The following is a 24,741-nucleotide window of genomic DNA, read 5'->3' as shown; positions in this document are numbered from 1 at the left end:
GGAGCAGCCAGAAGGAGGAGATGCATAGGGCAAGGTATATGGGAAGGACATAGAGCTTCCATGCTCTGAGTGCACCATTCTCCTTGAATCTCCATGTGTTCACCAACCCAGAAGCTCTCCAAACCCCATCCTTTTGGGTTTTTATGGAGGCTTTATTCCATAGGTGTTATTGATTCAGCCTCCAGGGGTGGAGGTCCAGGGTGGGACTGAAGGTTCCAACCCTCTAATCATGGTTGGTTCTCCTGACAACCCAACCAGCCCCCATCCTCAGGTGCTTTCCAAAAGCCACCATAGTAACATACACCCTGCTGTGGTGGAAAGGGGCTTGTAACGAAGAACAAGGCACCCATTTCCCCTTTATGACTCTGAAGTGTTTTCAGGAACGGAGGACATGAAACCAAATATTACAGAAAAAGATGCTCCCATTGCTCTTATCACTGCCAAGGATTTTGGGAGCTGTGAGCCAGGAACTGTGGATGAAGACCAAATGTATATTTCTTACAAATCACAGTATTGCAGGTACATAGCTATTTTTCCCATCCATGTGTTCATCTGTCTTTCTGTCTATTAAGAAAATAATTAATGAAAAGTATAAAACACTTGAAAGAATAGAGAGTGGTATTAAGTACTTAATTGAATTCCCTCCCCAGTCGTCACCCTCAGTGTTGTTTCTTGGATGTAACTGCTTGTTTTTAATTATTTGCTTAGCACAAATTACACATTACACAGTTATATCTGTTTTGTCAGCTTTACACTGTACCTTCTGACCTTTCCACATCAGGCAGTACAGCATGGATGGTTAAGTTAAAACACAGACCGAACTCAGACTGCTTGGGTTCTAGTCCAGGTTTGCTGCTTATAACCTATATGACCTTGGGCAAATTATCAAGCCATTCATTGCCTCAGTTTCCTTGTCTATCATATGGCATAATAATAGGACTTATCTCATGGGATAATTTAAACATTGTATTAAAAGATTTATGTAAAGTCTTCAGAAGAGTGTCCGGCACATAGGTGCTTAGTAGATGTTGGTTGATACTGCTGTTCCTGTTAAGATAATGAAAGATGAGGTCTTCTGCTGACTCACACCTTCTGTCACTCTCTTTCTAAACTTTATAAAATTATTTTTATTTCTGTGCATTAAAATAATGTATTTAGACCTTTTCTTTCCCTAATAGTGTTAGATAGCACATTTTAACTCCCTCCTGTAAGTGAGGAAGAAAATCACTTCTGCATTATTTTACATTTGACTTCTGTTAGCTAGCGTATAACTTTTGCATCATCAGGCTTTATAATCTTTAGTTTTATTGCTCTAACTATAATTAAGGCTAACGTGTAGCCTTAATTATATCAATCTTTATGGATTGATTATTTTCTTTTAAATTTATTTATTTAATTTATTTATTTTTGGCTGCGTTGGGTCTTTGTTGCTGCACACGGGCTTTCTCTAGTTGCGGCTAGCGGGGGCTACTCTTTGTTGCGATGCGTGGGCTTCTCATTGCGGTGGCTTCTCTCATTGTGGAGCACGGGCTCTAGGCGCGCGGGCTTCAGTAGTTGTGGCACGCAGGCTCAGTAGCTGTGGTTCACAGGCTCTGGAGCACAGGCTCAGTAGTTGTGGCTCACGGGCTTAGTTGCTCCGTGGCATGTGGGATTTTCCCAGACCAGGGATTGAACCTGTGTCCCCTGCATTGGCAGGCAGATTCTCAACCACTGTACCACCAGGGAAGCCCTGGATTGATTCTTATACTTTAAAAAAATAACATTATGATAATCATGTAAATGTTAGTCAATATAGAACATGATCCTTTGAAACCAAATCTATATCTCTTGATGGAGAATTTCCCAAACATCAAGGTCAAATGGATCTTTTTTATACACTACCTCAGTTGCTTAATCATGCTGCCTTTTAATTTGCTTCATATTTTAATGATGACTTTCTTATACCTCTTCTTGTTTTTTTTTTTTTTCTGGAGTGCTAATTGCCTTTTTTTTCTGATGAGAGAAAATACCACCTTCTGTAACATGTCATGAGAATTTTCCTTCGTATGATTTGTTGAATTGAATCCACTTGCCTCTCCTTTTTTTTTTTTAAAGATGTTTTTGATGTGGACTTTTTTTTTTTTTTTTTTTTTTTTTGCGGTACGCGGGCCTCTCACTGTTGTGGCCTCTCCTGTTGCGGAGCACAGGCTCCGGACGTGCAGCCTCAGTGGCCATGGCTTACGGGCCTAGCTGCTCCACGGCATGTGGGATCTTCCCGGACCGGGGCACAAACCCGTGTCCCCTGCATCGGCAGGTGGACTCTTAACCACTGTGCCACCAGGGAAGCCCCTGATGTGGACCATTTTTAAAGTCTTTATTGAATTTGCCACAATATTGCTTCTGTTTCATGTTTTGGTTTTTTGGCCGTGAGGCATGTGGGATCCCAGTTCCCTCACCAGGGATCGAACCCTCACCCCCTGTGTTGGGAGGCGAAGTCTTAACCACTGCACTGCCAGGGAAGTCCCTCCACTTGCTTCTTCAAGGCATTTTGTTTTTTTTTCCTCAGAGCCCTCTATCTTCCTGTTTCAGTGTTCACTGATTATTGTCTTGACCTGTTGCCCAGCTGTTATTCTGAGTTTGCTTTTCATTGAATTCCTGGGTTGGTTTCACTGTTGCTCATGTCTTTCACTTCCTTGGATTTTTCTTTCTATTTTACTGGGTTAAATCTTCAAATAATGTTTTTCTGAAAGGGCACATGGGAACAAAGCTTACATGTCTGAAACTGTCTTTATTTTGCCCTCATGTATGATTTGTATTTGGATTTAGAATGGTGTATTCAAAGTCCTTTTCCCTCAGAACCTTACAACTTTGCTCTACTGTCTTCTAGTGTCCAGTATAGCAAAAGACAAGGCTAATGCCAATCTAATTCTTGTTTTTTTATTGGTATCATTGTTCTCCTTTCTGGAAGCTATTAGGACCTTTTCTTTACCTGTGAAACTTTACAAGGCTCTAAGGTGAGTTTTTTTTTTTTTTTGGTAGAAAACTTTATTGTCAAACAGGCAGATCTGCTCACTAATAAGAAAAGAGCTTAAACGTCTGAAATTTAGAGACACTATAAAATTTGAGATACAAAATATTAGAAAGCCATTGTGTTGTACGGTATATAGAGCAAAATGCCACAATATAAATAACAATTAATGTCCAAACTAGAAAAGACTGAAGTCCTTATAAGGTCATCTTCTAAGCAGAAAGACCAAAGTGAAGATTAAGGACCAGTTCTAAGAGGGTGTAAAACATGGTCTTTGGGAAGCACTGGAGTTCTATTACGGCACTTTCTTGCATACCTGGGATAAATCCCACTTGGTCATGGTGTATAATTCTTTTTACACATTGTTGGATTTGATTTGTTAATATTTTGTTGATGATTTTACATCTGTGTTTATGAGGGAAATTTGTAGTTTTCTTGTAATGTCATTGTCTAGTTTTGGTATTAGGGTAATGCTGGCTTTATAGAAAGAGTTAGGAAGTATTCCCTCTGCTTCTATGTTCTGACAGAGAGTGTAGAGAATTGATACAATTTCTTCCTTAAATATTTGGTAGAATTCATCAATGAATCCCACCTGGACCTGGTGGTGTCCATTTTGAAAGGTCATTAATTATTGATCCAGATTCTTTACTAGAGATTATAGGCCTATTCAGATGATCTGTTTCTTCTTGCATGAGTTTTGGCAGAGTGTATCTTTCAAGGAATTGGTGCATTTCATCTCAGTTATCAAATTTGTGTGTATAGAGTTGTTTGTGGTATTCCTTGATTATCCTTTTTTTAAAAATTTATTTATTTATTTACCTATTTATTTTTGGCCGTGTTGGGTCTTTGTTGCTGCGCGCGGGCTTTCTCTAGTTGTGGTGAGTGGAGACTACTCTTGGTTGCAGTGCGTGGGCTTCTCATTGTGGTGGCTTCTCTTGTTGCGAAGCATGGGCTCTAGACGTGCAAACTTCAGTAGTTGTGGCTCGCGGGCTCTAGAGCACAGGCTCAGTAGTTGTGGCGCATGGGCTTAGTTGCTCCGCAGCATGTGGGATCTTCCCCGACCAGGGCTTGAACCCATGTCCCCTGCATTGGCAAGGGGATTCTTAACCACTGCACCTCCAGGGAAGTCCCTTGCTTATCCTTTTAATGTCTATGGGATCTGTAGTGATGTCTCTTCTTTCATTTCTGATAATGGTAATTTGTGTCCTGTCTGTTTTCCTTAGTTAGCCTTGCTGCAGGCTTATTGATTTTATTGATCTTTTCAAAGAACCAGCTTTTGGCCTCATTGTCTTTCCTCTTGATTTCCTGTTTTCAGTTTCATTGATTTCTGCTCTAATTTCTAATTTCTTTTCTTCTCCGTACTTTGGAGTTGATTTGCTTTTCTTTTTCTAGTTTCCTAACGTTGGAGTTTAGATGATTGATCTTAGATCTTTCCTCTTTTCTAATAATGTGCATTCAGTGCTGTAAATTTCCCTCTAAGACCTACTTTTACGGCATCCCATAAATTTTGATAAGTTGTGTTTTCGTTTTCATTTAACTAAAAAGATTTAAATTTTCTATTGATATTTTTTCTTTGACCCTTGTTTTATTTAGAAGTGTGTTGTTTATTTTATTTTATTATTTATTTATTTGTTTATTTATTTATTGGGCACCCCTCGTGGCTTGTGGGATTTTTTTAGTTCCCCGACCAGAGATTGAACCTGGGCCCTGAGCAGTGAGAGCGTGGAGTATTAAGCACTGGACCGCCAGGAAATTCCCAGAAGTGTGTTGTTTAATCTCCAAGTATTTGGGGATTTCCTAGCTATCGTTTTGTTATTAATTTCTAGTTTAATGCCATTGTAGTCTGAGAGCAGACATTGTATGATTTCTATTCTTTTCAATTTTTTATGGTATGTTTTATGGCCCAGAATATGATCTGTTTTTGTGCATCTTTCATGTGAGCTTGAGAAGAATGTGTATTCTGCTGTTGCTAGGTAAGTAGTTTATAGATGCCCATGATATCTAGTTGATTGGTGGTGCTGTTGAGTTCCACTGTGTCCTCACTGACTTTCTGCTTGCTGGATCCGTCCATTTCTGATAGTGGGGTATTGAAGTCTTTAAATACAATAGTGAATTTATCTATTTTTTCTTGCAGTTCTATCAGTGTTTGCCTCACATATTTGACTTTCTGTTGTTAGGCACATACATGTTAAAGATTGTTATGTCTTCTTGGAGAATTGACCCTTTTATTATTATATAATATCCTTCTTTATCTCTGATGACTTTCCTTGCTCTGAAGTCTACTCTGTCTGAAGTTAATATAACTATTCCTGCTTTCTTTTGATTAGTGCTAGCCTGGTATATCTTTCTCCATCCACTTACTTTTAATCTATATAAGTCTTTATATTTAAAGTAAGTTTCTTAGAGACAACATATAATTGAGTCTGACAACCTCTGTCTTCTAACTGGTGTCTTTCGTCCATTGGTGTTCAAGGTGATTATTGATATAGTTGGATTAATATCTACCGTAGTTGTTACTGTTTTCTATTCATTGTCCTTGTTCTTTGTTCCTATTTTTGTCTTCTGCTCTTTTTCTGACTTTTGTGGGTTTTTAAAAATTAATTAATTAATTTATGGCTGTGTTGGGTCTCTGTTTCTGTGCGAGGGCTCTCTCTAGTTGTGGCAAGCGGGGGCCACTCTTCATCGCGGTGTGCAGGCCTCTCACTATCGTGGCCTCTCTTGTTGCGGAGCACAGGCTCCAGATGCGCAGGCTCAGTAATTGTGGCTCATGGGCCCAGTTGCTCCGTGGCATGTGGGATCCTCCCAGACCAGGACTCGAACCCGTGTCCCCTGCATTGGCAGGCAGATTCTCAACCACTGCACCACCAGGGAAGCCCTGACTCTTGTGGTTTTAATTGAGCATTTTTAAAGAAAATATTTATTTATTTTTATTTTTGGTTGCATGGGGTCTTAGTTGTGGCATGAGGGATATTTCATTGCTGCACGCAGGCTCTTCATGCAACATGAGGGCTACTCTCTAGTTGTGGCGTGCGGGCTACTCTCTTGTTGTGGCGTGTGTGTGGGCTTCTCTCTAGTTGTGGCGCACGGGCTTCTCTCTAGTTGTGCTGCGCAGGGTCCAGAGCGCTTGGGCTCTGTAGTTGAGGTGCTTGGGCTCAGTAGTTGTGGCGCATGGGCTTAGCTGCCCCGCAGCATGTGGGATCTTAGTTCCCCGACCAGGGATGGAACCTGCGTCCCCTGCATTGGAGGGCGGAATCTTAACCACTGGACCACCAGGGAAGTCCCTACTTGAACATTTTATAGATTCCATTTTGTCTCCTTTCTTAGTGTATCAGTTATACTTCTCATTTTACTTTAAGTGGTTGCCCTGGAGTTTTCAGTATGCATTTACAAGCAACTCAAGTCCACTATCAAATAATACCATACTGCTTCATGGGTAGTGCAGGTACATTATTAACAAAATATTCCTAATTCCTCCCTCCTGTCCCTTGATAATTGCTGTATTTTTTTCCTTTTAGTATGTCTTGTAATTTTTGTTGAAAGCTGGACATGATGTACTGGGTAAAATGAACTCCAATAAATAGGCTTTTAGTGGTGTGGGGGTGAGGTGTAGGGGAGGTGAAACATTTTATAGTCTTATGATCCTCAGTTCTTTAGTGAGTCTGTGAACTTCAGAATTGTTTCTTAGTCTTACCCCCAACCCTTAAATTGGATAGAATGTTTAGAGTGGGCTGGAGTTGGGTATGTCCCTTACCTCAGTTTGGTTAGGCTCTGATAAAACCTCAGTAGGTTAGGCTCTGGTAAAATAGTTTGGCTTGAGGGCAGGCCTTGTTAAGAAGAATGGAATACTCTGATATTCAGTGGTCCCTCCATCCACTGTTTTGCTTTCTGTGGTGTCATTTACCTATGGTCAACCATGATCTGAAAATATTAAATGGAAAATTCCAGAGATAAACAACTTACCAGTTTGAAATTGTGCATTGTTCTGAGTAGCGTGATGAAATCTTGTGCCATCCTGCCGTTTCCCACCCAGGATCCTCAACCACTGACCTCATTGTAGCTCAATCCACGATCACCTGACACAGATGATCCTTCTTCTGACGTGTTGTCAGAAGGTCAGTAGTAGCCTAACGCTATGTCACAATGCCTACATCATTCACCTCACTTCATCTCATCACGTAGGCCTTTTATCCTTTTACATCATCACAACAAGAAGAAGGACAGTACACCGATAAGATATTTTGAGAGAGGGACTTCCCTGGTGGTCCAGTGGCTAAGACTCGTGCTCCGAATACAGGGGGCCCAGGTTCAATCCCTGGCTGGGGAGCTAGATCCCACATGCATGCTGCAACGAAGACTTCGTATGCTGTAACTAAGAGTTTGCATGGTGCAACTGAAAGATCCTGCACACGGTAATGATGATCCCGCACACAGCAACAAAGATCCCGCATGCCACAACTAAGACCCAGCGCTGCCAAATAAATTTAAAAAAAAAGATATTTTGAGAGAGACCTCATTCACATAACTTTTATTCTCGTGTATTATTATAATTGTTCTATTTTATTATTATTGTTAATTTCTTACTGTGCCTAATTTATAAATTAAACTTTATCATAGGTATATATGTATGGGAAAAAGCAGCAAATATAGGGTTTGATGTGACCCACAGTTTCAGGAATCCACTGGGGGTCTTGGAAGTATCTCCTGTGGATAAAGGGGGACTACTGTCCTTCAAAATGAATCCTTTTCCCTTTCTCCTTCTGGAAGCACCAAAGGGATTTTTCTCTGATATTTGCTGTGGGAACCTGTAAAACTGGTGAGCCATGGTTTTTGAAACAATGTCATCTCAAGTAAGTTTTATTAAAATTTAAGCTGAAGCAGGGATTTATTTGTTGACTATAAGGAGATTTATTGTAGCTGTGGTTTCTGTTGTTTGTGTCTTTCTCTTCAGTACTTGGACCATGAGACTGCATCAGCCACATTCATCGACAGTGGTGGACAGTTTGTTTTCTCCCAGGTGACAGGAATTAGCCGGAATCCTTACTGTGGCTATGAGCACCAGACTCTGTCCAGCCGGGAGCGCCTGGAGGAGGACTCCTTGTTGGCCGCCTTACAGTGGCAGGTGCCTGATGTGGGCCCAGTCCCCTTTTTGAAGAGCACTGACCCTTCTTCCAGCTACTTTGTCATCTTGAACTCTGCAGCCTTCTTCAAGGTGGGAAGCCAGCTAGAGGTGCTGGTTCATGTACAGGATTTTCAAAGAAAGCCCAAGAAGTATGGTGGAGACTACCTGCAGGCCAGAATCCACTCCCCTAAGCTGCAGGCAGGGGCCGTGGGTAGAGTGGTGGACTACCAGAATGGGTTTTACAAGGTCTTTTTTACTCTGCTCTGGCCAGGCAGAGTTAAAGTGTCCATATCTCTGGTCCACCCCAGTGAAGGGATCAGAGTTCTTCAGAATCTACAGGAAGAGAAACCAGACAGGGTCTATTTCAAGAGCCTCTTCCGTTCAGGAAGAATTTCTGAAACTACAGAGTGTAACGTGTGTCTTCCTGGGAGTCTTCCCCTGTGCAACTTTACAGATCTCTATACCGGAGAACCCTGGTTCTGCTTCAAACCAAAGAAGCTCCCTTGCAGTAGCCGAATTAACCATTTCAAGGGTGGATACCTGAAGGGCCTCCTAACTGCTGCAGAGAATGCTTTCTTCCAGAGGTATGTGCTCCTTGCTCTAGGGGGTAATTTAAGAGGTCCCTTTCCATTGTCTTTGTCCTACTTAGGAGACTTTCTTATTTTGGTTATGTGCTTCTTATATCTTTCTGAACTTGGCCCAATTCAGGAGAGGTGGTAAGAAAATAAATATTTATATTTTGTGATTAGTGTGCTTATTTCAGTTCAAATTAATGACCTTAAATTTTTGTTCTTTTACCTTAATATCTTTAACTTCAGAATTGCATAGCATATCTGTATAAGCAAGATCACTTATTCACAGAACAGATAAAAAAAGTCATCCAAGAACAGGGCTGCTAGAGGTCTTATAGTCAGGGTAGTGTTTTAGCTTCATGTCTAATAAACTGAAAAAGTTTTAAGTGACATATTATTAGTTGTTAAAATCATATAAACATTTATTGATAGGAAAAAGACTATGAATATGGTAACATTGCTGGACTGATTTAATGATAAGCATGGGAAGCCAGGAATACCACAGCAAACTGTATTTTTGAAGGTTAATAGTTGAAATTATTGCATTCCATATAGTTCTGAAATAAAATAACATTCTTAAGGAATAAAAAGAAAAATAACATAGAAAGTACAATTACTTGAGAGAATGTAAAACATTTTTTATTTTTAAATGAAATCTATACTTTAAAAATATTCCCTTGGGCTTCCCTGGTGGCGCAGTGGTTGAGAATCTGCCTGCCGATGCAGGGGACACGGGTTCGAGCCCTGGTCCGGGAAGATCCCACCTGCCGCGGAGAAACTAAGCCCGTGCACCACAACTACTGAGCCTGCGCTCTAGAGTCCATGCCCCACAACAAGAGAAGCCACCGCAAAGAGAAGCCCGCGCACTGCAACGAAGAGTAGCCCCCGCTCGCTGCAACTAGAGAAAGCCCGCACGCAGCAGCAAAGACCTGATGCAGCCAAAAATAAAATAAAAATAAAAAATAAATAAATTTATATAAAAAAATTCCCTTGTAGAGAGGAATCTTTGTTGAGTGTATCTGGGCACTCTAAAACTTTTAATGTTTTATGTCCACTCATTACTTGGTGGGGGGAAAGTTCCTACCATGAGATGTGTGGTCTGTAGGAGCTTCTAAAATAAAACTCTGATTTTTTACTTCCCGAGTCAGCTTTTGGTCGTTAACAGTTTTTTTTTTTTTTTTTTTTGCGGTACGCGGGCTTCTCACTGTTGTGGCCTCTCCCGTTGCGGCGCACAGGCTCCGGACGCGCAGGCTCAGCGGCCATGGCTCACGGGCGCAGCCGCTCCGCGGCATGTGGGATCCTCCCAGACTGGGGCACGAACTCGTGTCCCCTGCATCGGCAGGCGGACTCTCAACCACTTGCGCCACCAGGGAAGCCCTAACAGTTTTAAGTACATATTTGATGCCATACTTTCAGAAGGCCAGCAGAGGGAGCACTACTCCCAGTGTATTCACTGTACTGTTCTTGAGGGGACTGCCTAGTTTTTTGTGGCTCAGTACAAAAGGACTTTAATTTTATTCTTGGGTTCAGATCTTAGACACATTATTTATCAGTGACTATGAGCAGATGATTTTATTTCTGTGTACTTTTTGCCTATGTATGAAGACTGTTCAGTTGCCCCCTTTTATTTTAAATAACTTTTTTTAAGATTTTTTTTTTATGTGGACCATTTTTTAAAGTCTTAGTCCCTTTTAGAGTTGTGTTGTCAGTCTACTTACTGGCTTAGCAAAGAGGAGGAAGCATAGCATGTAATTTACTGAAATTCCACGTGGAAAAAAGTGGGAAAAAGGTTAGAGAATTAAGTTAGTGTAAAATTTAAAATGTTCCTAACACTAAATCCTACCAATAAAACCAAAGAACACCTGTGAATCCAGAAGGATAAAATAATGTCTGCCCCTGCCTTTACTTGCATATCCTGGATGAGGCTGGCTGAGGGTAGTTTGTAGTAGAATCATTAAAAAAGATTCTACTTACCTGGAAGTTTTCCGGGAAAGCGTTTGAGGTGGCATAAGTTTTTGGAAACCAAACATTTGACAAAGTCCTGATACAGATTTTTTTTTGCATTGTTTGCTCTGTTAAAAATCTGAAATTTTGCATTAGGCTAACTGAAAAGAAAAAGAGAAAGATTGAGATTGATCATTTGAGGGATCTTTGAGTGTAGTATTTTGAGCTCATGGCCTGAATATGTTAAGCTATGCTCATTTTTACCTCTCTTCCTTGGTGGCTCGTAATGTTGCTTAATTCAGAAAGGATTAAGAAGCTTAGCCTTGGTCTTTGGTTCCCAAATGACAGTTGGACAATTAAGGTGGTCTAATCTCTCAAGGAAAAAAAAAAAGTGTTGGTTTTTAGAAAGAACCATAGTATTTTGCTTAAAAAATTCTGATAACAAGAGAATGTCTTTTGAAAGAATGAGCTTATCACATTAAAAGCTTCCCTTTTATTTTAGCATGATTTATACTTTTTTTCCTTTCTAACTTTGTATTAAAAAAGTTCAAATCTGTAGAAACAGTGAGCACCCACATACCTTTAGCTTAGACCCACCATTGTTATGTTTTGCCACATTTGCTTTCTCTCTTTCTATGTGTTTATATGTGTGTGTATGTGTATAATTCTTTCCCCTCAGACCATTTGAGAGTAAGGTGCAGACATCATGGCACTGCACCCCAGGCATATGCATCTCCTAGGACTTTCTCCAACGTATAACCATGACACAGTGATCACACTTGGGCCTATTATCATTGACACAACATTGTTATTTAATATGCAGTCTATATTCAAGTTTATCCAGTTGTCCCAATAATATCCTTTATTGCTATCTCTTTTATTTTAACTGAATCTCTGATCACACACAATCTGTTTAGTTGTTTCTTTAATCTTTTAGTCCAGAAGAGTTCTCTAACTTGTTTTGGTTTTTACGATATTGACAATTTTGATGTTGCTGTTTTTGTAGAATATTGCTTAAATTGAATTTGCTGCTTTATTGTTTCTGCATGATTAGATTGAGAGTAAACATTTTTACAAGCAAATTACAGTGGTGAAGGTTTCTTCTTTTCCTTACCTTAAAGCTTTAAACTCATGAAAGTAGTTTATATGTGCTCTCTTAAAGTCATGTATATTAATTGTCACTTTTACAATCCATGAAATGCCGTTATTCTCTAACATAGCCCCCTATAATTCCTTCCTTCCTTGTTGTCTGTCTCCCTCATTCTTTAGAATGTCAGTGCCATGAAGGAGGAGATGCTGTTTTGTTTTTTGTTTGGCTGTGACACTTGGCTTATGGGATCTTAGTTCCCCAACCAGGGATCGAACCTGGGCCCTCGGCAGTGAAAGCCTAGAGTCCTAACCACTGGACCTCCAGGGAATTCCCGATGCTGTGTGTTTTGTTTACTGTTATATCCCTAGTAGCTAGGATAGTGCCTGGCACATAGTAGAAGCTTAAGGATTATTTAAGAACAAATCTGTTTTGAATTGATTTTTGATGAAATGAAATATCGTAACTGCAAGTTCCCATATCGAGTTTGGAAAGTTAGCATTTTAATTTTTTTTTTTTGTTTTTGGTCTAAGTGCAAGAGGCCTAATTATTATGAGCCAGTTTCTGGAATAGTTACACCACGTTTTCAGTATACTTCTCCTGGACTCCACTGTCCCCCACCTTTTCACACAGCCCTCTATCAGATATTTTCTGAGCATGGACTCTAGTCCAGGGCCTGTGCTAAGTACTGAAGATGAAAGATGAATGGGATATAATCCATGTCTTTGAGGAGTACATGTTTTATTAAGGGGAACAGACACTACAGAGCCATAGTAATGATGAACAGAGTACATGCATGAGCACGTATCTGGGGACACATGTCCCCAGGTAGGAGTCAACTCTGGGCAAGGCCTAAGGAATCTGACATATGACTTAATGCTCCATAGTCTTGCAGCCTGAAAACTAAGTAGTGACAAAATAGACATTCTCATCAGTGAGTCCAAGGGAAGTAAGGCCTCTTGCACTTAGACCAAAAACATCCTCTGAGTCCAAGGGAAGTAATTCAAACAGAATTTGTCATTTTGGAGTTTGCACTCTAAGCGTGAAGCAGTGAAAAATTAAAAACTTGTTTAATTCTTATTCAGTTTATGTATCCATATAACCTGCTTATTATAATATACCTAGTTTATTAATTATCAATTTTATTGATTAACATATATAAGAATATTTCATCTTAGTAAAGCTTTGTGAAATCCTGTCCATTTAAAAATTTGAAAATAAAGATACATATTAGAAAATAAATGTTCCTGAATCTAAGCTTGTACTCTTTTTATTCCTCTTTCAAGTGGTGTCAATATCAAAATGCCAATCAACTCCAGTGGACCTGATTGGGTGACTGTGATTCCCAGCAGTGTAAAAGGTAAAAAGGAATGAGCTTGATGATTTGTTGTTTTTCCTGCTAAGTGTGTTGAGGCCCTGTAGTTACACTGATGTTACAAAGCCCCCTTTTTTTTTCCTTTTTAAGATGCCCTGGTTACTGCTGGGCACAGTTTTAACTGTTTTAACAAACATTCCAGGTGATTCTGATCCATTGGTATAGGATATTATTAAGAGTAAAAGAATGAAATTTAGAAGAGTAAATGTATGTGTTTTGTTTTTGCAGAATAGGTATAATGAGCTATAGTGACTTGTAGAAAGAAAGGATGAACACTATTAAGGTGGTTATGCAGATGGAAGGTGATCACTCCTTGGCCTTTTGGCTAAGATCAAGTGCAGATGGCAGACGAGGTCCTTTTAGCTGTTGAAAGCATGTATGTAGTATCCTACAGAGCAGATAGTGCGAACACCAACGCCCCAGGGATGAGGTATATAACACATATGAACCCACCAGTGTGGGTATTGACCATATGCATGCCTTGTGTAAGTGGTGGGTAAGGAACTGCAGAGCAAGGACCATCTAAAGGGGGCATCCCCTCAGTTCCTACACGTTGCTATGCAAAAATGTAGACCCAGCACAGCCAGATCTATAGATTTTTTTCCATGAAAAACCAGAAATCAATTTTTGAATGTTAATATCTCCAGATTTCAAAACATTGGCATCCAGTTAAAAACTTTAAAACTATTGTGTGGGCTAAATAAAATTTGAGGCCCAGATGCAGGCAGGACACTGTCAGTCTGTATCTCTGGTGTTCACTGTCATGTGCCACAAGAAATCCCAGTCTTTTCCTAGTGAAGAGCTGTATTTGATTTACTTGAACCCAGTGAGTTACTAATTTTAGAGGGTACATATGCGAAGCATCGTTAATAGAAATTGCTTACCTTTTATCTGCCTGGCCCTCAACCCCACAGCCGAGATATCAGTAAACATGGGATCACCCAGGAGTGCTGAACCCCTCATATGCTCACATCTGACACCTCCGGAGGCCCCATCCCACTACCAGATCTATCTCCCTCTTCCACAGCCCTGGTTGTCTGGCTCACCCACCTTGTGATGTCCCTGGCTATCCAGTGGGAGGAGCTTTGGATGGTTTACTTGAACCTGACAGGTCTTGGGATTCAGCCAGGAAGTGGTTGTGGGTTTGTGATGTACATTCTGTTTAGAGAGAAGAAAGATTCAGTAACTAGTGGGGCTTTTGATGGATTTTTAGAGGAAGAAAGAAACCATGAATCAGTAGGAGCAGGGTAGCCTGGCTTTGATAAAACTGTCTCGGAGCAGGTAAATAATTGGAAAGAAAAGAGAAGGACAATTACTTTATAAAGCAATGAAGTCCGGCTTGGGGGAACTTCACCTAAATTCACCTTAGTGACCAGCAGGGGGCACTCAAAGACGCTAAACGAAGGGCTCACATTCTTCCTTCTTTAATTCCTTCCTTCTTCCCTCCCTCCCTGCCTTCCTCTCTTAATTCCTTCATTCCCTTTGTACTCTTTTTAAAAATATTTTGTTTTCAGATAATTTTAGACTTAAGGAAGAGTTGTGGAAATAGTACAAAGTTCCCGTATAGCCTTCACCAAGTTTCCCTTATGCTAATTTCTGATTAATTGCTGTGCCGGATCTTCATTGTGACATGCCGGCTCTCTAGGTGCGGTATGTGGGATCTTAGTTCCTGACCAGGATCGAACCCAGGCCCCCTGCACTGGGAGTGTGGAGTCTTAACCACTGGACCACCAGGGAAGTCCCCCCTTATGCTAATTTCTTAAGGAATCACAGAACACTTATCAAAACCAAGAATTTAACATCCATATAATGTTATTAACTAAACTATAGAGTTTATTTGGATTTCATCAGTTTTTCCACTAATGTCCTTTTTTGTTTCAGAATCCAGTGCAGATCTCACATTGCATTTAGTTGCATGTTTCCTTAGTCTTCCCTCTGTGACAGATCCTCAGGCTCTTATTGTCTTCCATGACTTTGACACTTTTGAAAAGCATTGGTCAGATAGTTTTTAGAATCTCTCTAAACTTGGGTTTGTCTAGTGTTTTCTTTTGATTGGAATGAGGTTATGCATTTTTGGAAAGAATAGGACAGAAATGATGTTGTATCCTTTTGAGAGGGTACATGATGTTGATATGTATTGCTAACAATGTTAACCTTGATCACTTGGTTAAAGTGGTGTCTAGCCCGGTTTTCCACTGTAAACTAATTATTTTTCTTTCTTTCCTTTTTTTTTTTTTTTTTTTTTTTGGCTGTGCTGCTCGGCTTGTGGGATCTTAGTTCCCTGATGAGGGATCGAACCCAGGCCCTTGGCAGTGATAGCACGGAGTCCTAACCACTAGACTGCCAGGGAATTCCCTAAACTAATTATTTTTATCTTTGTATTTACTCAGTATTCTGGGGAGGTACTTTGAGACTGTGGTAGGCTGAATAATGGCCCCCAAATATATCCAGATCCTAATCCCTTGAATTTGTGAATGTTACCTTATATGGCAAAAGAAACTTTACAGATGTGATTAAGTTAAGAGTTTTGAGCTGGGAGGAGATTATCTGGATTATCTGAGTGGGCACTAAATGCAATGACAAGTGTCCTTTTAGGAGGGAGGCAGAGGGAGATTTCATACAGAAGACAGAAAGCCATGTGAAGATGGAAGCAGAGAGAGGTTTGAAGATGCCATGACATTGGCTTTAGAAATGGAGAAAGGGGCCATGAGCTAAAGAATATAGCTCTAGAAAAGGCAAGGGAACAAATTCTTCCCTAGATCCTCCAGAGAGAGCGTGACTCTGCTAACACCTTGGTGTTGGCCCAGCGATACTGATTTTGGACTCCTGGCCTCAGAACTGTAAGAGAATAAAGTTGTGTTGTTTTAAGCCACTACATTTGTGGTAATTTGTTACAGCAGCTACAGGAAACTAATACAGAGACTATGTAAACATTCTGTTTCTGCTTAAACTTTCATCTACTAATTTTAGCATTCATCATTCGATCTTCCCTGCAGCAGTTATTTCTGTGGTGTTCTAATGGTGACTTGCTCTATCTCTCATTTTTAAGACATTTATTAATTGAAATTTTTCTGTAAGGAAGAGTTGTCCCTTCTTCACCATTAATTTAATCAGTATAGACTCCTGACTATTTCATTCTTTGGTTTATAATCCAATTCAGTTGTTCAAATTGTTCCACTTTTGGTAGTTGAGAACTTTTTTAGTTTGGCTTCTGTGCCCTTTTGACATGCTCTCATTCTTTTAATTAATTAACTTATTTCTTTTTGAGCACTTCCTTACTTTACGGTACCACAGGATATTTCAGGTTCATCTTATATTTTCTTTGCCCAGGCCTTGGAAGTGTTCATAATATTTACACTTATATTATTTCACTTATGAATCCTATATTTTGAAGGTTTTATTTTCCCTATGACATTTCATAATTTGTATATTAGTTAATTGATTTTTGTACAAGGTAAAACTCTTCTCAGGTGCATATTTAGAGTCTGGTGGATTGCTTGAGGTTGCCAGGGCTACCCCCATGCACACATAATTCCAGTCAAAAGCAAAGAAACACAGCTTTCAGTTAGACTGGACTATCTTATCAAGGGCAAGCATCTGGCTTCTGACAGGCTTTTCCAGTGTCAGAATTACTACTGAATTTTCATAAGCATCTGCATTGTGGTCCTCAGACCATTATAGCCTAATGGTGTGGGACCTTGATGGCTTCTAACCTCATCAGCAACTAAACTAGAGCTCATATTTTTGGGAGAGTTTACTGAAAGTTTAGGATAGGACTAGATTTAATAGCAATAGAATAAATATCAACATCTTTGTGGCTTTTTACTATTTTCTCTGTTTATTAAAATTTATCTCATATGCAATAGAGCACACAGATCATAAGCATACAGTACAATGGAGTTTTACATGTGTACCTATCTTTGTAGGGTGAATTCTAAGATGACTCCCAATGATCCATGCCCTTATATAAACCCTTCCCTTCAATTATATGACAAAGTTGACTTTAAAAAAAGAGAGATTGGGGCTTCCCTGGTGGCGCAGTGGTTGAGAGTCCGCCTGCCGATGCAGGGGACACGGGTTCGTACCCCGGTCCGGGAAGATCCCACATGCTGCGGAGCGGCTGGGCCCATGAGCCATGGCCGCTGGGCCTGTGCGTCCGGAGCCTATGCTCCGTAACGGGAGAGGCCACAACAGTGAGAGGCCCGCGTACTGAAAAAAAAAAAAAAAGAGAGAGATTGGGCTTCCCTGGTGGCGCAATGGTTGAGAGTCCGCCTGCCGATGCAGGGGACACGGGTTCGTGCCCCTGTCCTGGAGGATCCCACATGCCGCGGAGTGGCTGGGCCCGTGAGCCATGGCCGCTGAGCCTGCGCGTCCGGAGCCTGTGCTCCGCAACGGGAGAGGCCACAACAGTGAGAGGCCCACGTACCGCAAAAAAAAAAAAACAGAGAGAGATTTTCCTGGGTGTATCTGACCTAATCAGATAAGTCCTTAACAGGGACCAGGTTCTTCCAGAAGAAAGAGATTGAAAGTGTGAGAAGGATTCCATGTGAGGGAGATAACTTCATTGCTGGCTTTAAAGATGAAGGAGGCCATGGGGCAGGGAATGTAGGCAGCTTCTAGGAGCTGAAGGGCATTCCCTGGCTGACGACCAGCAAGGAAATGAGAAACTCAATCTTACAACCACAAGGAACTGAATTTGGCTAACAACTTGAACAAACTTGGAAACAGATTTTTCTCCAGAGCCTTCAGAAAGGAACACAGCCCTGCTAACATCCTGATTTCCACCTGTGAGAGCCTGAGCAGAGAACCTAGCCATACCAGGCCCTAGATTCCTGACGTGCAGAACTGTGGGAAAATAAATGCCCCTTGCTTTTAAGCCGTTAAGTTTGTGGTCATTTGTTACACAGCAATAGAAAACTAATTAACTACCACCCAGATCAAGATATAGAATGTTTACAGTGTATAGAATATTTCCAGCGTTCCAGTATGGCCCCTTATTGTGACAACTGCACTTTCACACTATTACAGTATCGAATTTTCACAACAGCCCTTCAGAATAACTAGTAGTTTGTCCGTTTTACAGATAATGAAACCAAGGTCCAGGTCCAGTTAACTTAGGAAATCAAAGGACTCACATCCTACACATAACATCCAGAAAACTGATATCATTTGGGGAAAGGCAGCCCACAGCCATTTCAATAATAAATGTAGGTCTCTGTAAATGGTCCCATCTCTGCTACCTCCTGTCTCCTCAACTCTCTGAGAAACTTTGGCAAGTCACTCTGACTTGCTTTCTTTACCTCTAAAAGATATTTGGACTAGCTATTCTCTGAGGTCCCTTTCAACATTCTCTGAATCTACAGGTATTTCTACCTCACATAGCATTTTTATCTTTCCTTTGTAAAATGCATAGCTTTTAGGGGACTAAAATAGAATGGAAAAAAATCAATTTCCCAAGGTTTTGTGGGGCGAAACTCAAGCCAGTATGGTGGCTGAGGAGCTAGGACCTCCTCACGTTCCCAGCACTGGACAGGGCATGCCCAGAGCTTGGCACGCTATCCTCACTCCTTACCTCCCTGAGGTGGTGCCCGGGCACTCCTGTGCTCATGTTCCCTGGTCAGGGAATTGTTTGCCTCCATTTCTTCTCTGACTTATCTTTCCTTCCCCTCATGAACCACGTTCTCCCTTTTGCCAGCCTTTTACTGTTCTTACTTCTAACTCCATGCCAGAAAATTAAGGGACGTGTGTTCACACACGCGCGCACACCTCCCACCCTTAATTCACACAGTATCCCTCTCGTCCAGCTCTTTCTAGATCATTTAGGAAAATTTATCTCTGCCTTTTTCTCTCTCATTTTGTCCCATTTGTGGTCCAAATAGCCCTTATTGTGGCTAATGAATGATATGGGATGATGCCCTTTGGAGGAAAATGTAAGCTGTGGGCTTTTAAAGAGAAGCCAGGACATTTTAGAGAAGCAGGGACCTTACTTGCAAATAATCAAAACTGTCCCTCCTGATTTTGCATAAAGATCTTTATATCTGCTCTTACAATCGCCTGCCTGTAAAGTTCCTTCACCGTCAGTGTTCAAGACAACCATAAAATTGAGTAATAACTCATTTTTGTTTTTTAATTATTTTCATTCCACTTGTACAGTACATTAAGAGTTATATTATTGATTTAAGAGGCTTTCATATCTCGGATATCTTATGTGAAAATGCATTCTGAGCTCCAAGCAACACTGACTTTTTAAACAACTTCAGACTGCTTGAAATCATATTAGTCAGGAAATGTTTTTGTCCCAGTTGACCATAAGAGGGCAATGTAGGTAAACACATTTCACTTTAAAAATATGTTCTGTTATCTAGCGCTGCATGTTTAAAGAATTAATGTCAGGTTCAGTAATTGATTTGCTTTGCTTGACTTAACTCTGATAGTAAATATAATTAACATTTGAATGGAAATGGTAATTGTTTCCTGTGTGATATACCCGTTTCTTTATGACCCTTATTTGACAGTAGACTCAGTAGCTGAGTCTCCAGACTTAACTGTGGTAAATATTGTGACTTCAAAATCACTTTTAATTTCCATTCCAGTAAATGTTTTCTTTGGGCCCCAGGTGTCTGCTCAGGAGCTCTCTGGCCTGTGCAGCCTTGATGTGATGATACAGTGAGAAGCTTTGGGCAAGGTGTGGTGACATGGTAAAGCCACACTTGGTAGCATGTTGAGAAATTGCTTTTGAATAAGCCAAGCAAGTGTTTACCCTAACCCTCATTTTTCTTTGATAATCACAGTGGCCAAAAGAGCATTTACAATTCTGTTTACTTTTCAATTTAGACCCTGAACCTGCAAAGCATTAGCAGATACCTAAGAAAAAAGATTAAGTATGCACTGTTAAATAGGGTATCTTCTTTGAAGGGAGTAAAACCAAAGTAATTTTGTTTCTTTTTTTAACATCTTTATTGGAGTATAATTGCTTTACAACAGTGTGTTAGTTTCTGCTTTATAACAAAGTGAATCAGCTATACATATACATATATCCCCATATCTCCTCCCTCTTGCATCCTCCTCCCACCCTCCCTATCCCACCCCTCTAGGTGGTCACAAAGCACGGAACTTATCTCCCTGTTTCCCACTAGCTATCTGTTTTACATTTGGTAGTGTATATATGTCCATACCACTCTCTCACTTTGTCTCAGCTTACTCTTCCCCCTCCCAGTGTCCACAAGTCCATTCTCTGCGTCTGCATCTTTATTCCTGTCCTGCCCCTAGGTTCTTCAGAACCATTATTTTTATTTTTATTTTTAGAATCCATATATATGTGTTAGGACACAGTATTTGTTTTTCTCTTTCTGACTTACTTCACTCCGTATGACAGACTCTAGGTCCATCTACCTCACTACAAATAACTCAATTTTGTTTCTTTATATGGCTGAGTAATATTCCATTGTATATATGTGCCACGTCTTCTTTATCCATTCATCTGTCGATGGACACTTAGGTTGCTTCCATGTCCTGGCGATTGTAAATAGAGCTGCAATGAACATTCTGGTACATGACCCTTTTTGAATTATGGTTCTCTCAGGGTATATGCCCAGTAGTGGGATTGCTGGGTCACATGGTAGTTCAATTTTTAGTTTTTTAAGGAACCTCCCTACTGTTCTCCATAGTGGCTGTATCAATTTACATTCCCACCGACAGTGCAAGAGGGTTCCCTTTTCTCCACACCCTCTCCAGCATTTATTGTTTGTAGATTTTTTGATGATGGCCATTCTCACTGGTGTGAGGTGATACCTCATGGTAGTTTTGATTTGCATTTCTCTAATGATTAGTGATGTTGAGCATTCTTTCATGTGTTTGTTGGCAATCTGTATACCTTCTTTGGAAAAATGTCTATTTAGGCCTTCTGACAAATTTTTGATTGGATTTTTTGTTTTTTTAATACTGAGCTGCATGAGCTGTTTATATATTTTAGAGATTAATCTTTTGTCAGTTGTTTCATTTGCAAATATTTTCTCCCATTCAGAGGGCTGTCTTTTCGTCTTGTTTATAGTTTCCTTTGCTGTGCAAAAGCTTTTAAGTTTCATTAGGTCCCACTTGTTTATTTTTGTTTTTATTTCTATTTCTCTAGGATGTGGGTCCAAAAGGATCTTGCTGTGATTATTGTCACAGAGTGTTCTGCCTATGTTTTCCTCTAAGAGTTTTATAGTGTCTGGCCTTACATTTAGGTCTTTAATCCATTTTGAGCTTATTTTTGTGTATGGTGTTAGGGAGTGTTCTAATTTCATTCTTTTACATATAGCTGTCCAGTTTTCCCAGCACCACTTATTGAAGAGGCTGTCTTTTCTCCTTTGTATATTTTTGCCTCCTTTATCAAAAATAAGGTGACCATATGTGCATGGGTTTATCTCTGGACTTTATATCCTGTTCCGCTGATCTATATTTCTGTTTTTGTGCCAGTATCATACTGTCTAGATTACTGTAGCTTTGTAGTATAGTCTGAAGTCAGGGAGCCTGATTCCTCCAGCTCCATTTTTCTTTGTCAGGATTGCTTTGGCTATTCAGAGTCTTTTGTGTTTCCATACAAATTGTGAAATTTTTTGTTCTAGTTCTGTGAAAAATGCCAGTCGTAGTTTGATAAGGATTGCATTGAATCTGTAGATTGCTTTTGGTAGTAGTCATTTTCACAATATTGATTCTTCCAATCCAAGAACATGGTATATCTCTCCATCTATTTGTATCATCTTTCATTTCTTTCATCAGTGTCTTATAATTTTCTGCATACAGATCTTTTGTCTCCTTAGGTAGGTTTATTCCTAGATATTTTATTCTTTTTGTTGCAGTGGTAAATGGGAATGTTTCCTTAATTTCTCTTTCAGATTTTTCATCCTTAGTATATAGGAATGCAAGGGATTTCTGTGCATTAATTTTGTATCCTGCTACTTTACCAAATTCATTGATTAGCTCTAGTTATTTTTTGGTAGCATTTTTAGGATTCTCTATGAATAGTATCATGTAATCTGCAAATAGGGACAGCTTTACTTCTTTTCTGATTCGGATTCCTTTTATTCCTTTTTCTTCTCTGATTGCTGGGGCTAAAAATTCCAAAACTATGTTGAATAATAGTGGTGAGAGTGGACAACCTTGTCTTGTTCCTGATCTTCGTGGAAATGGTTTCATTTTTTCACCATTGAGAACGATGTTAGCTGTGGGTTTGTCATATATGACCTTTATTATGTTGAGGTAAGTTCCCTCTATGCCTACTTTCTGGAGGGTTTTTATCGTAAATGGGTGTTGAATTTTTTTTTTTTTAAGATGTTGGGGGAAGGAGTTTAGGAATTTATACGGGCTTAGTTGCTCCATGGCATGTGGGATCTTCCTGGACCAGGGCTCGAACCCGTGTCCCCTGCATTGGCAGGCCGATTCTTAACCACTGCACCACCAGGGAAGTCCCTATCACATTGACTGATTTGCGTATATTGAAGAATCCTTGCATTCCTAGGATGAACCCCACTTGATCATGGTGTATGATCCTTTTAATGTGCTGTTGGATTCTGTTTGCTAGTATTTTGTTGAGGATTTTCGCATCTATGTTCATCAGTGATATTGGCCTGTAGTTTTCTTACTTTGTGACATCTTTGTCTGGTTTTGGTATCAGGGTGATGGTGGCCTCATAGAATGAGTTTGGGAGTGTTCCTCCCTCTGCTATATTTTGGAAGAGTTTGAGAAGGATAGGTATTAGCTCTTCTCTAAATGTTTGATAGAATTCACCTGTGTAGCCATCTCGTCCTGGGCTTTTGTTTGTTGGAAGATTTTAATCACAGTTTCAATTTCAGTGCTTGTGATTGGTCTGTTTATATTTTCTATTTCTTCCTGGTTCAGTCTCAGAAGGTTGTGCTTTTTTAAGAATTTGTCCATTTCTTCCAGGTTGTCCATTTTATTGGCATAGAGTTGCTTGTAGTTATCTCTCATGATCCTTTGTATTTCTGCAATGTCAGTTGTTACTTCTCCTTTTTCAGTCCTAATTCTGTTGATTTGAGTCTTCTCCCTTTTTTTCTTGATGAGTCTGGCTAATGGTTTATCAATTTTGTTTATCTTCTCAAAGAACCAGGTTTTAGTTTTACTGATCTTTGCTATTCTTTCCTTCATATCTTTTTCATTTTTTTCTGATCTGATCTTTATGGTTTCTTTCCTTCTGCTAACTTGGGTTTTTTTTTTTTTTTTTCCTGCTTTCTCTAATTGCTTTATGTGTAAAGTTAGGTTGTGTACTTAAGTTGTTTCTTATTTCTTGAGGTAGGATTGTATTGCTATAAACTTCCCTGTTAGAACTGCTTTTGCTACATCCCATAGGTTTTGGGTCGTCGTGTTTTCATTGTCATTTGTTTCTAGGTATTTTTTGATTTCCTCTTTGATTTCTTCAGTGATCTCTTGGTTATTAAGTTGTGTACTGTTTAGGCTCCATGTGTTTGTATTTTTTACAGATTTTTTTCTGTAATTGATATGTAGTCTGATAGCGTTGTGGTCGGAAAAGATACTTGGTACGATTTCAATTTTCTTAAATTTACCAAGGCTTGATTTGTGAGCCAAGATAGGATATGTCCTGGAGAATGTTCTATTAGCACTTGAGAAGAAAGTGTATTCTGTTGTTTTTGGATGGAATGTCCTATATATATCAATTAAGTCCATCTCGTTTAATGTATCATTTAAAGCTTGTGTTTCCTTATTTATTTTCATTTTGGGTAATCTGTCCATTGGTGAAAGTGAGGTGTTAAAGTTCCCTACTATGAGTGTGTTACTGTCGCTTTCCCCTTTTATGGCTGTTAGCATTTGCCTTATGTATTGAGGTGCTCCTATGTTGGGTGCATAAATATTTACAATTGTTATATCTTCTTCTTGGTTTGACACCTTGATTATTATGTAGTGTCCTTCTTTGTCTCTTGTAATAGTCTTTATTTTAAAGTCTATTTTGTCTGACAGGAGAATTGCTACTCCAACTTTCTTTTTATTTCCGTTTACATGGAATATCTTTTTCCATCCCCTCACTTTCATTCTGTATGTGTCCCTAGGTCTGAAGTGGGTCTCTTGTAGACAGCATATATACAGGTCTTGTTTCTGTATCCATTGAGCCACTTCTATTTGTTTTGGTTGGAGCATTTAATCCATTTACATTTAAGGTAATTATCGATATATATATTCCTATTACCATTGTCTTAATTGTCTTGGGTTTGTTATTGTAGGTCTTTTCCTTGTCTTTTGTTTCCTGCCTAGAGAAGTTCCTTTAGCGTTTGTTGTAAAGCTGGTTTGGCGGTGCTGAATTTTCTTAGCTTTTGCTTGTTTGTAAAGGTTTTAATTTCTCTGTCGAATCTGAATGAGATCCTTGCTGGGTAGAGTAATCTTGGTTGTAGGTTTTTCCCTTACATCACTTTAAGTATGTCCTGCCACTCCCTTCTGCCTTGCAGAGTTTCTGCTGAAAGATCAGCTATTAACCTTATGGGGATTCCCTTGTATGTTATTTGTTGTTTTTCCCTTGCTGCTTTAAATATTTTTTCTTTGTATTTAATTTTTGATAGTTTGATTAATATGCATCTTGGCATGTTTCTCCTTGGATTTATCCTGTATGGGACTCTCTGTGCTTCCTGG

General features: G+C 39.7%; 2 protein-coding genes across 7 annotated transcripts in view; one reads left to right on the top strand and one right to left on the bottom strand.

Moving 5' to 3' along the window:
- RPL24 (ribosomal protein L24) overlaps positions 1-24,741 on the bottom strand; it is a gene marked incomplete at its 5' end in the record, with an annotated part of 144,625 nt that overhangs the window by 86,534 nt on the left and 33,350 nt on the right. Inside the window, one exon of one of the 4 annotated variants that reach the window (XM_082624943.1) lies at positions 17,665-17,669. The exons of 2 other annotated variants lie outside the window; for them this stretch is intronic. In XM_082624943.1, coding sequence (XP_082481069.1) covers positions 17,665-17,669 — 5 coding nt within the window. Of the gene's footprint in view, positions 1-5,978; positions 5,987-17,664; positions 17,670-24,741 lie in introns of those variants that run through there. One more of the 4 variants, XM_082624944.1, reaches the window with a different exon arrangement.
- NXPE3 (neurexophilin and PC-esterase domain family member 3) overlaps positions 1-24,741 on the top strand; it is a 50,803-nt gene that overhangs the window by 16,936 nt on the left and 9,126 nt on the right. For all 3 annotated transcript variants that reach the window (XM_082624937.1, XM_082624938.1, XM_082624936.1), the window contains 2 exons: positions 7,956-8,710; positions 13,016-13,089. In XM_082624937.1, coding sequence (XP_082481063.1) covers positions 7,956-8,710; positions 13,016-13,089 — 829 coding nt within the window. The remainder of the gene's footprint in view (positions 1-7,955; positions 8,711-13,015; positions 13,090-24,741) is intronic.

The sequence above is a fragment of the Mesoplodon mirus genome, assembly GCF_964341445.2.
Source record: "Mesoplodon mirus genome assembly, chromosome: 6".
NCBI classification, from domain to species: Eukaryota; Metazoa; Chordata; class Mammalia; order Artiodactyla; family Ziphiidae; genus Mesoplodon; species Mesoplodon mirus.
Note: the sequence above shows the minus strand (reverse complement) of the source record. Positions and strands in the feature narration are given on the sequence as shown.